The sequence below is a fragment of the Rhincodon typus genome, chromosome 4 (genome assembly GCF_021869965.1).
Source record: "Rhincodon typus isolate 14 chromosome 4, sRhiTyp1.1, whole genome shotgun sequence".
NCBI lineage: Eukaryota > Metazoa > Chordata > Chondrichthyes > Orectolobiformes > Rhincodontidae > Rhincodon > Rhincodon typus.
Window position 1 is genome coordinate 49,267,931 of NC_063335.1, and position 12,560 is coordinate 49,280,490.

At 39.7% G+C, this 12,560-nt stretch overlaps 1 protein-coding gene across 1 annotated transcript in view; it reads right to left on the bottom strand.

Moving 5' to 3' along the window:
• The window catches only part of LOC109936690 (grainyhead-like protein 2 homolog), a 120,533-nt gene that overhangs the window by 70,991 nt on the left and 36,982 nt on the right, over positions 1-12,560 (bottom strand). The window contains exon 5 of the mRNA XM_048596324.1: positions 623-678. Within this exon, the coding sequence (XP_048452281.1) occupies positions 623-678 (56 nt within the window). The remainder of the gene's footprint in view (positions 1-622; positions 679-12,560) is intronic.

Consider the following 12,560-nt stretch of genomic DNA (forward strand, 5'->3'; position numbering starts at 1 on the left):
AGGAGCGAGCGCGCGCGAGAGCAAAAGGAGCGAGCGCGCGCGAGAGCGAGAGAGAGAGAAAAGCGAGAGAGAGAGAGAAAAGCGAGAGAGAGAGAGAGAGAGAGAGAAAAAAAGAGCGAGAAGAGAGGTGGGGGTGTTATAGAACGAGCAAGAGACAAAATGTGGAGTGGATATCTTTATACTGGGTCATCAACACTTATCATGTAAATGCCTTAAAAGCTACAGGCACATCCAGTCTGGAATCTTTGCCACAATTCAACAAATTCTATCAGCTTCCATGGTGAGTTTGATCCCATGTTTCTACAGCATTGGCCCCAGACTCTGGACTTTTAATGCAGTGACATTACAATTACACTGCTGTTTCCCCTCAGTATTTACCCAAGGACCTTGGCCATGAGTTCACTGTGCTAGTTTACCTTAGTCAAGGGGACAGTGCACCACGTCTGAGCTTGAACCTCAACTGATGCTCATATTTACAGTGTAAATCACAGAAACCATCAAGCCACATAAAGCACTGAATTAGCGAACAGGATCGAAAATTATCTGAACATTGCATCCAGATATTCCCATAACATGGAGTTTCCAAATCTATAGATCCCTAAGGAGATTCCAAATGCCTTACCCTCCTGCATGTTCATAGATGAATTCTTCATCCCCTATTGAAGAGTTGCGGTATTTCTGCAGTTAAAGGAAACAAGGGGTATGGCATTAGCTCTACATTCAGTAACTGGTCATATAAAATGAAGTTAAAGGTTTTAAAAGCAGATCATTAGGAAAGCTTAGACTGCCTTTTTATCCAGTTAGCATGTGAGTCAAGTCCCATTCTTATCACTTGCAATGTATCAATTCACGTTGTGATGGAAAGCACAAAATGAGAAAGAGGAATTTCACTGTCATACATTGTACTTCTTCCTTTCCATTAGTTATAACTAAAAACAAAAAGACTTCCTGTAGTGGCTCCTGGGTCAGAGGGAAGGAATTGAAGAGTGTAGTGCTTAATTGAGAACTGGGTGAAGACCCCTAATGTCTGCAATGTGAGAAGGATTTTTTTTTGTAAAAATCAGTCCCAATTTTACAGACGAGTCAGGATCTATTGTGCAGTTAACTGAATTACTTAAGTGATAAATCAAAAATCACACAAAGTCAAAAATCTATTCACGCTAGCAATGGCAAAGAACACAGCCTTACTTTATAACACTTGTAACCCAAACACTTCACAAAGCTTGAAGATGCAACCAATTTATTACATATTTCCCTAACCAAAACCTCTGATTCATAGTTTCAAAAGGTTTTGTTCCACTTCCCTAATTAATTTACAATATTTGCTCAAGATGCAAATATTTTTAAATCGCCTCTCCTCTCTCTCGAAAATCTTTTATTTACATTATATTGAGAAAGTTTTCTTCCCACAGGGGTTGTGTCATCCCTATGCAAGAAATCAAAAACTTTTCATGCTAAAATAAAGTCTCCAACTGTTGAGATCCAACCCACTTATCATCCAAACAAGTAGTCATTCATCACAATCCAAGCCTAACTGAATGACTGACTGATTCCGGCTACAGTTTGAGATGAGCTTCAAAGCTCTTCATAAACAAATCCTTGTCCCCAGTGCAAACATCAGAACACTTCAGAAACACAGCAAAACACATTCCAAACAAAAACTGACGAGGAATTTTTATTTATTGCTCCAAACTGTATAAATGTTGAAAGAAATAATTATTTTAGTTTTGACTCTTGTGCATCACACAGTCGTTATTCCTAATTGTTTGACCTAAATGCGATAGTACTCTGCGGGCATGGTCATTCCAGGGTGTATCGTTGTCTCATACAGAAACACAATTTTGCACATTATGTATTTGGGAATTTCCCAGGTTCTGCAGACAATGAGCAGGTACAATTGGTAAATTACCCCCCTTGCCCACACAGAGTGGCATCCAGCAAAGCGAGAGTTCGGTGAAAGGGGAAGGAAGGTTGGACAAGGAAGCAGCAAAGGGGAGGGTCTGGGAGGGAATCTGCGAGAGAGTGAGGTGGCGAGTGAGAGGTGGCGATTGCTGGCGGGTGGTGGGAGAAAGGGAGTAGTAGATTAGAGAGGGAGGCAATGAGTTGTAGGTTAGGAGACAGGGGGTGAGTGAGAGGTGGAAAATAATGAAGGTAAAACAGCATGTGGTAGGTTATGAAGGGAGGGGACAAGGTGAGAGACGTGACAAGCTGAAAATGGGAAACAGTAAGCACAAGGTATGTCAAAACAGTTACTATGTGCATGACTCTTTCCTCCCCACCCCCTGCCCCCAGAGATAGTGACAATAACTGCGCAAGTTAGCCCTGGGGAGATACTCAGCTCCCCTCCCATTTCCCAGCACCTCACTATTTAAGTACTTATAAGTGTCTATTGATGTGAAGAAACAACTGAGCTAATTTTGTCACTATGCATAGCAGTTTTAAGAAAACACTCAAAGTAGCTGCAAAAAAAAATGCCTTTTCCACATTTCCTTTCAATTTAAAAGGCAAACTTCCTTAACTCTTTCTATTTTGAACTTGTCAAATTGAAATAAAAGATCCTTGCCTTGATCAACTGCTGCTAATTCAACTTTTCCTCCATAAATGACAAGTCACGCTATAGAAACTAATAATTGCATTTCTCATGCATGGTATTGTATTAGTTATGGCACAGAATTTAAAATGTAGATGTTGGGAGACCGAGTGTCAACGTGTGAATTTAAAACTGAATTCAGTAAACCTGGTAATTGTGGATTCGCATTATTGAGTCAATATCTGAAGATAATGTTCGTTCATCATCTTCCAGGCATAAGACCATAAGTCATAGGAACAGAAGTAGGCCATTCAGCCCATCAAGTCTGCCCAAGCAGTCAATAAGATTGTGACTGATCTGGCCATCCTCAATACCATTTCCCTGCCTTTTCCCTGTAACTATACTCCGAGAAAACAAATTCCTCCTCTGTGTCTTAAATGATCCCTTATTCTGAGATTATGTCCTTCAGTTCTAGACTTTCTCTCATTTTTTGTTGTCCATTGTTGCAGAACACCAATTCTACATTTGGGTGTAGAGAGGACAGTTTGCAAGAGTTGCAGATCTTGACTCTCTCCAGTAACGTACCCCCTTTTCTCTTCCATCATGTATGGAATGTATTTTAATATGAGCATTAAGATCACCGAATCTGTCAGCACAGAAGGAGGTCATTCAGCCTATCTTGCCTCTCTAAAAGAGCGACCGATTAGTCCAATTAGTCCCATTAGTCCCATTAGTCCTCCTAATTCCCCATAGCCTGTGATGTATATTACTAGCCCTCTGAAAGCTCTATTGAATCTAGCTCCCCCAACTTTTTCCAAGAAGGGCATTCTAAATCAAAACTCACTTCAGTAGAATAATTTCTCATCTCTTCCCCACACACCAAAAATTAAGCGAACAGAATGAACTATTGAAGTTGAAAGGATACAGCATATTTTTTAACACCAGATACAGACAGTAGAAGACAATCACCTTGCACTGACATGATGAAATGTATTGAAATGAAGCAGCAAAGCTAAGGTAGCACCAATGATTCAAAAATTGAGTTCATCGGCTTTCATTCAATCAGCAGAGCTGTGCATATGTACAAAATTAATGCAAAAGTGAACATAAATGAACAAATACATCAGCATGCACACTAAATCAATAAATGAGTAGAAAAGTGTTTAGAACAAATCAATTAATTTATGGATTATTGTGGCTTATGAACTTTATGAAATATTAAGAGCCAGTGAATACTTTTTCATATGTGATAAAGTGATGAGCACTCCAACACATTAAGTTATTGAAGCAACTGTGCATCAAATGTGCAGCCTATTATATATTTGTATTGTTGAAAAAGAAAGCAATTTGTCAAAGCTTTTTGCACATCAGGACAATTAATAAGAACACGCCTTGATACTGTATGAGAAAGTTAGGTAAAATCATTTCAGTGAAACTGTTAAATGATAAGAGAAGTAGCCTGTTGGTGAGCAGCTGATGAGTTTTTAGTTCAATACCAAGTTTAGTAGCTTGATAAATAGAGGCACAACAGGACAGCTCAGAATCCCCAAGTACATACCCTGTTCCATGTGGGAACTCCAGGATATGTCTCATGTCCTGTATGCCAATTGTGAAGGAACATTCGTCAACTGTAGCAGCTCAAGCATTTGGTTTTGGAGCATGAGCAGCATTTAGTGTCATTGTGGTGTATCCATGAGGTTAAGAGTGTTGTGGTAAGCATATTTATGGATGTGGTCACCCTGTAGGTTAACAGCATGCAGGAAGAGAGGAAATGGGTGACAATCAGATAGTTTAATGGGCCAGACACGAATTGCAGAAGCTCCTTGTGTACAGCATATTTTCCAACACGTATTCAGTTCTGAATGCTGGGGAGTGTGATGGTCCCTCTGGGTATGAAGCCAGAGTCAAGTCTATGGCTAGTCAGATATAAAGAGTGTAGAATGAATATAGGGAAAGCAATAATGATAGGGAATTCATTAGCTTTGTGCCTGCATATATGAATCTGGGATGGCATATTTCCTCCCTGGTGCTGCCAGCAAGTAGGTTACTGAGCAACTGCACAGCACTCTGAGGGGTCAAGGGTAAATAGTCAGGATTCATGCCAGCATCAATGACACAGGTAAAACAAGGAATGCTGTCCTGCCACAGAAAAAATAGTTTAAAGAACCAGGAAGGAAACTAACAAGCAGGACCTCAAGGGTAGCAACTCCGAATTACGCCTAGTACCACGTGCAAGTGAGTATAGGTACAGGACGAGAAAGCAGACGATTACCTGACTGAAGAGATAGTGTAGGAGGGAGGCTTTAGACTCCTGAGATGTTTGGGATCAGTTCTGATGCAAGAATGACAGGTTGTACCTTATTAGAGATGGATCAATGTCCTTGCAGGCAATTTGTTGCAGCAGAGAGATTAAACTAACATGGCAGGAATGTGGAAACCAGGAAGTCATATTAGAAAGGCACAAAGAATAGGAGAGACTGGTAGCCTGAGAGTGAGAGGTATTAGGTGGGGTCAGAATAAGATGGAACGTAATAAGGTTTAAATTAGGATTACTGTGCAAGTTTATGAATTCTCTGTAAATACATCTGGTAAATAAGGTTGGTAAGTTGTAGGCTCACAAGCACATACTTTTTTTTGCATAAAAAAAGATGATTGAGAGTAGGCGGACTCCATTGCTCAAATGTGAAATTAATGTAAACATGGTCAATGGAACTGCTGAACAAAGAGGAAGAAAAAAAACGTGAAAGGATAATATAATTTAACTGTTGGTGACTTGTGTCTGGAGTATTACAAGTCAGGCATTAGTATCGAGGGGTCATCATCATCAATAACCATGAACCAAGGTATGCAGTAGTCAAGAATAGAAAATATTCGCCAAATTTTCTTCATTGTCTGCAGACTGAAATTTTGTCAAAATCATTGCAGTAGACATGTCACAAAGCACAAAATTACACAAACTTTGCAGAGATAATTATTTATATATCTATATACTTGGCCTGGGGACAGGAGCAGGGGAAGGGAAGTGGTGAGTGGGGTATGGGTTGCCATTGTCTGGGAGAGGTCAGGCGCTGTTGCAGGAGGCTCTCACGGGGTAGATACTGTAGAGATTCTTCAGGCAGGGACCAGGTTCCAGCAAGTAAAAGATATTTACTTCCCGAAACAATCAAAGTGGGGCTGGCAACTTCCCTGATACTTGGGGAAACCTGTCCAGCTGCAGTGAGATTTCAAACTTGCCCATCTCAATATTATTTTAAATGTTCCAACTCACCTCCTTGGATCAGGTTACCCCACCATCCGATCTCAATGGAAAGAGAAGGAACAAACCAAGATAAAGGATTTTGTAAATCTATTCCACATTAAAGCTGCTCACATGGCTATTTCTCAAAACTAGCAAATCTCATTTACACATTTCCATTCCTCCTGTGCAACATATTTCACTTTAATTCCATTCTCAGTTGAACACAGTTCTTGTCAGCTGTATATGAAATACTCGAGCCAAATGAAACTCTGCTGAAGGTAGTGCTAGCAGATTTCGGAAGTACAAAGCTTTAGTTATGCTTGAGGAATCAGAAACACACCACACTCTCAGCAGCTCTGCAGGAATGGTCAGGTTAATTATGGCCCAAGGTAGACTGCATTTAAACAAAAAGATTCTGTCCAGTAGTGATCCATGACTTTGTGAACGTACCTCCAAGGGGAATTCAAGCTCATTTTATAAAAATAATCATCGGCAATAGCTTACTCTCAAACCCTCTCACCGCACTCATCCGCAGCCACCCACCCCCCCACCCTGCAATCTAAGTGGTGTGCAGATCGATTGTTCAGAAAATCACCTCAATACGCTGCTACCTTTCCCCCCACTACCCAAGTCATGACTCTTCCTTTTTTTGGTCAACAGCTACATCATCTGCTACATCATCTGCCCTTTACCTCTTCCCTTCTCACCATCCAAGGTCTTAAATACTTGAACCAAGTTGAACAACTTTTATATTTGAAACTTAGTGCACTCTGTTTGCTGCTCACAAACATTGTTGTCTCGTCTCCATTGAGGAAGCCAAAGGGTCTAGGCCTGAAACGTCAGCCTTCCTGCTCCTCTGATGCAGCTTGGCCTGCTGTGTTCATCCAGCTCTACACCTTGTTATCTCAATTATCATAGAATGGTTGACTGTTTTGCTGACACCTTGTTCAGTCAACAGGTATGACCCTGAGCTTCCAGTCAGTCATCATAGGAATATAGGATTAGGTCTATCAAACCTATTCACCATTCAAAACAACCATTGTTGATCATCAATTTCAATGCCTTTTTCCTCAAACAATGTCCTATCCCTCATGTCATTGACATTTAGAAATTTGTCAGCCTCTGCTTTAAACACACTCAAAGACTGAGTTTCCAAAGCCTTCTGGGGGAGAGACTTCCAAAGTTCATAAGCTTCTGAGTGAAAAACAATTCTCATCTCAGTCCTAAGTGGCGTTCCCCTTATTTTAAGTTGTACCTCTGGTTCTTGAACACCCTGACCAGGGAAATGTCTTATCTGCATCAACCCCAACTATCCCTTTAAGTATTTTGTAGGTTACAATGAGATCACAATGGGACTAGTTTAGTTTTGGAAACCTGGTCAGCATGGACCTAAGGGTCTGTTTTCATGCTGTATGACTCTATGACCTCTCATGATTACAGGCCCAGTTTGCCCAATCTCACTTCATTGCAATAGTACCCCCCACATCCCATGAACAAGTTTAGTGAACCTTCTATCTATAGCAATTATATCCCGCTTAAGGCAGCCAAAACTGCACACAATACTGTAAATGTGCTCTCAATAATGGTCAGTTTATAAGTTTGCAGATGACCTGCAAGTTGGTGAAGTTGTGAATAGTGGGGAAGGATTTCAAAGGATATAGATCAGCTGGAAAATTTGGTGGAGGATTAGCAGCTGGAGTTTAATCCAGAAAAAGTGAGGTAGTGCATTTTGGGAGTTCAAATGCAACAGAAAATTATACAGGTATTGGCCAAGCCCTTGGAAGCATTGATATATAGATGGGTCTTGGGGTGCAAGTCCATACTCCCTGAAAGCAGCAGCACAAGTGAATAAAGTGGCAACGAGGATGAACGGCATGCTTGCCTTCATCTTTCGGGACATGGAGTATAAACATTGGCAAGTCATATTGCAACTACACAAGATTTTGGTCAGGCCACAGTTGGAGCATTGTGTGCAGTTCCGGTTGCTGCTTTACAGGAAGAATGTGGAGGTTCTAGAGAGGGTGCAGAAAAGGATGTTACCTGGATTGAAGAATATCAGCTATAAAGAAGTTGGCTAAACTTGGATTGTTTTCACTAGAATGTCGGAGGCTGAGGAGCGGTCTGATACAAGTACATAAAATTATGAGGGATATGGGCAGGGTGAATAGTTAGGGTCTGTTCACCAGGGTGCGAATGTCAAATGCGAGGTGCATAGGTTGAAGGTGAGAGGGGGCAAGCTCAAAGGAGATGTGCAGGAAAGTTTTTTTATATAGAGGATAGTAGATACCTGGATACTTGGAACGCCCTGCCAGGGGAGGTGGTAGAAGCAGATACTATAGTGAAGTTTAAGACAGATTCTTGAACAGGCAGAGAATAGAGAGATATGGACCACATGCAGGCAGATGGAATTAGTTTAGAATAGCATCACAGTCAGCACAGATACGGTGGACCAAAGAGCATGTTCCTGTGCTGTACTGTTCTATGTTCTATCTTGCTCATTGATAGCTGTACCTGCATGTTAGCCTTCAATCACTAATTGATGAGGCTAGCTAGGTTCCTTTGTATGTATATGCTTTCTAATCGCTTATCATTTAAGATATACTCTACACATCTGTTCCTCTTACCAAATGTTTTTCCACATCATATTCCATCTGCCATGTTCTTCCCCCACTCACTAAGCATGTCAAAGTTCCCTGAAGCCACAATGCATCTTCCTGACAACACACATTCTCACCTAGCTGTGAGTGATCCCAAAACTTGGGAATATTACATTTGGTCCCCATACCTAAATCTTGATGTATCTTGTAATTGGAGCCAAGTACTGATCCTTGTGGTACACAACTAATCAAAGGCTACCAAGAAAGAATAACTCATTTATTCTTGCTTTCCATTTTCTATCTGTTTATAAATCCCAATCCATTCCAGTACCATATTTTCTATCCCATGTGCTTCAAAGCTTGCTAAACAACCTTTTGCGTGGGACTTTAAATAACAACAGTTCATTGAACATGATTTTTCATTCATAAGTTCACGCTACGTCCAATCAGATCATTATTATCTAAGTGCACCTTTATCAAATCCTTTACAATAGATTTAAACATTACATATCTTGTAGTGCAATGGTAGCGTCTCATACACGGGCCTCCTGGCTCAGAGTTAAAGTCCCACTTATTCTATAAGCATATTAATAATGTCTTTGAACCAGTTGATTAGAAAATATCATAAATTCTAGCATTTTCCCTACTACTGGTGCAAGGTTAACAATTCTGTGGTTCTCCACTTTCTCTCTTCCTCCCTTCTTAAATGGTGGAGTGATATTTGCTACTTTTCAATTTGTAGGACCAAAATCTACACAATATTGGAAGATGATCACCAATGCATCTACTATCTCCATAGCTACCTATTTGTTTTGTGTGCTGAAGGAATGTATAGTTGCTGTAGGCTGTGTAATAATTACTTAATGATTATCTATTGTTTATGTGCTGTCAAATCTGTTAATATATTTTCCTAATCTACTTCAGTCAACTTGGTCCTCATGACTTCACAACTTTTTGTTTATATTTAAAATCTTGGCTTAAGATTGAACTACCTACTTTAAAACTTAATGTAATATTCTATTGTATTATGCTTACTCATCACCAAATGTTCTTTAACAAGGGATTAGTAATCTGCAATTTTTCACTGTATAATACAAGATGTACAATAGCCCATTCCTCGATATACCGCACTAGCAAACTAAGCTTAACGGTGCAGAAACTCATCCTCTACAGCATTAGTGCTCATTAGTTTTACCCAGTTAAATGTAAATTGAAGTTTCTGATGTTTACTGTATTACCCAATGTTTCTCTAATCTCATTAATATCATGCCCAACACTAGCACTAATGTTTGGTGGCCGATAAAAATATCCCATGTATATCTGCTACCCTTGCTGCTTTTTAGCTTTGTTCTGGTTCCAATCAGAGTTCCTTGTTTACTAATGTAAAGATCCTGTCCCTTGCTATCAGTGCAACACCACCTGTTCTTCCCTTTTGCTTGTCCTTCCTAAATGTCGACCATCCTTGGATAATCATTTCAATTCCCCATCTTGGTCTGTCATAATGTTCTAATAAAATTGGATGCAAGCTTTTGAAACAGCACCTTATCTTTTGACTCATTACTCTACAGTCTGCTGAACTCACTATTGCATTCAAGTATTTTAGGCAGCAAACCCGGCCTCTTTTTAATTCCTTCGCTTTGGTATCAGATGCCTGTAATCCAACCGTATGAAAATACAAACAAGAAAAAGGAGCGGCCACTGAACCCTCTGATCCTGATCAGCCATCCAATAAGATCATGGTTTATTTGATCATAAAAATCATAGAACGCTACAGTGTGGAAGCAGGCCATTCGGCCTATTGAGTCTGCACGGACTCTCCAAAAAGCATCCCACCCAGACCCAACCCCTACCCCATCCCTGTATTTCCCATGGCTGGTCTACCTAACTTATACATCCCTGGACACGATGGACAATTTAGCATGGCCAATCCACCTAACCTGCACATCTTTGGATTGTGGGAGGAAACTGGAGCACCTGGAGGAAAATCACTCAGACACAGGGAGAACATGCAAACTCCACACAGTCACCCAGGGCTGGAATCGAACCCAGGACCCTGGCGCCGTGAGGCAACAGTCCTAATCATTGAGCCACCATGTCGCTCAGTCCACATTTCTGCCTACTCTGAATAACTTGTCACCTCCTCATTTAACATGTGCCTATCCACCTCTCCCTTAAAAATATTCAAAGACTCTGCTTACACCAGCTTTTCAGAAAGACAGTTCAAAAATCTCACAACCTCAGAAAATTCGCTTCGCCTCTGTTTTAAATAATTTAACTAAATAAGGTTAAAAAACCTTATTTTTAAACCATTACTCCTAGTTCTTAATTCTCCAAAAAGAAAAAAAAAATCTTCTCCCAATCTAAATTGTCAAGATGCTTAAGGATCTTGTATGTTTCAATCAAATCACTTCTTGCTCTTCTAAATTCCAGGGGATACAAGTCTAACATGTACAACAGTTCATATATTATGCTGGTAAATCCTCTCTGAACTGCTTCCAGTGCACTTACATCCTTTCTTAAATAAAGTGACCAATACTGTATACAGTACTCCAGATGTAGCATCAAGTGACCCGCATAATTGAACATTTGTATTCAGTTCACCTTGTAATAAATGATAATTAATTAGGAAAGCTAATAAAATGTTGCTGCACCTACAAACTAATCTTTTGAGATTCATGCATTAGGTCACTCACATCTCTTTGAATCTCTGAACTCTAATCTCTAATATTTAGATATGTTTTTGTTTAATTATTCAGGCCAAAGTGGTTGATTCCACATTTTCCTGCAGTATACTGCATTTGGCAGATCTTAAGTTAAAATTCATCTAAGTATGAGCTGTTATGGTTCTAACACTGATCCCTGTAGCATACAACTTACTATAATTTGTCAACCTGAAAAAGATTAATTTTTGCCTACTCTCTGCTTCCTGTTAGCCAGCCAATATTTTATCCATGCCGATATGTTATCCTATAGTATAAGCATGTTTTCCACAATAACCTTTGATGTGCTCCTTTATCAAATGCCTTCTGGAAATGTAAGTATGGTACATCCACAGTTCCCCTATATCCACAGCACTATTATCTTCTTAAAGAACTCTAATAGATTGGTCAAACATGCTTCCACTTTCGAAAACACATGTCAGTTCTGATTTCCTTGAACTTATCTAACTGCCCTGCTACATTGTCTTTAAGAATAACTTCCAACATTTTCCTCATGTCAGATGTTAAGCTAAACTAGCCTGTAGTTCCTGCTTTCTGTCCCTCTCCTTGAATAAAACAATTGCATTTTTTATCCTCCGATCTAATTGGACATTCCTCGCAACTACAGAGTTTTGGAAAATTTAAACCAATGTATTAGCAACCTCACTAGCCGATTCTTTGAAGACTCCCATAATAAAATCCAACAGGACCTGGGCACTTGATAGACCGCCCACTCAGTATCATTTCTGTGGTGGTTGTAATTTTCCTGAGTTTTTACCTCCCCTCCTGATTTATAGCTGCTCCTGAGATGTTACTTGCATCCCCTGTAGCGAAGGCCAATGCAAAACAAATTTTTCTAATTCATCTACCATCTCCTTATTTTCATGACACACATTTTAGAGACAACCAACACTCACTGTTAACTCTTCAGTATTTAAGGAAACTCTTAGAACCACTTTTTATTGTCCTCTCATTATCCTCCCTCATTAATTTTTTTCAATCATACTTTTGCTGATTTTACAGTCTGTCCAATTTTCAGACCTGCCACCTGTCCTTGCACGATGATATGCTTCAAGTTTCATATTACCTTTAAATTTTATAGTCAACCATTGATGATGCGTACATTCCTTAGAATTACTGTTTGGAATATATCTATTCTGAACATTCTCAAATATTCTCTTAAATGTGTGCCATTGTAGCTCTGCTGAACTATCTTTTATAACCTAATTTTTCATTTCACATTTGCCAGTTCTATTTTCACGTCCTCACAATTGCCCTTATTTAATTGTTTTAAAAAAAAAGTCTTGAATTCACTTCTCTCTCACTCAAACTGTACATAAAAATTCAATCATTCTGTAGTCGCCGGTATCCAGGGGTGCCTTCACTACAAGATCATTAACTAATCCTAAATCATTGCACTATACAAGGGCTAGTATAGCCTGCTCTCTGGTGAACTCCAGAAATTTCTGTTCTAAGAAACTCTCCTGAAAACATTC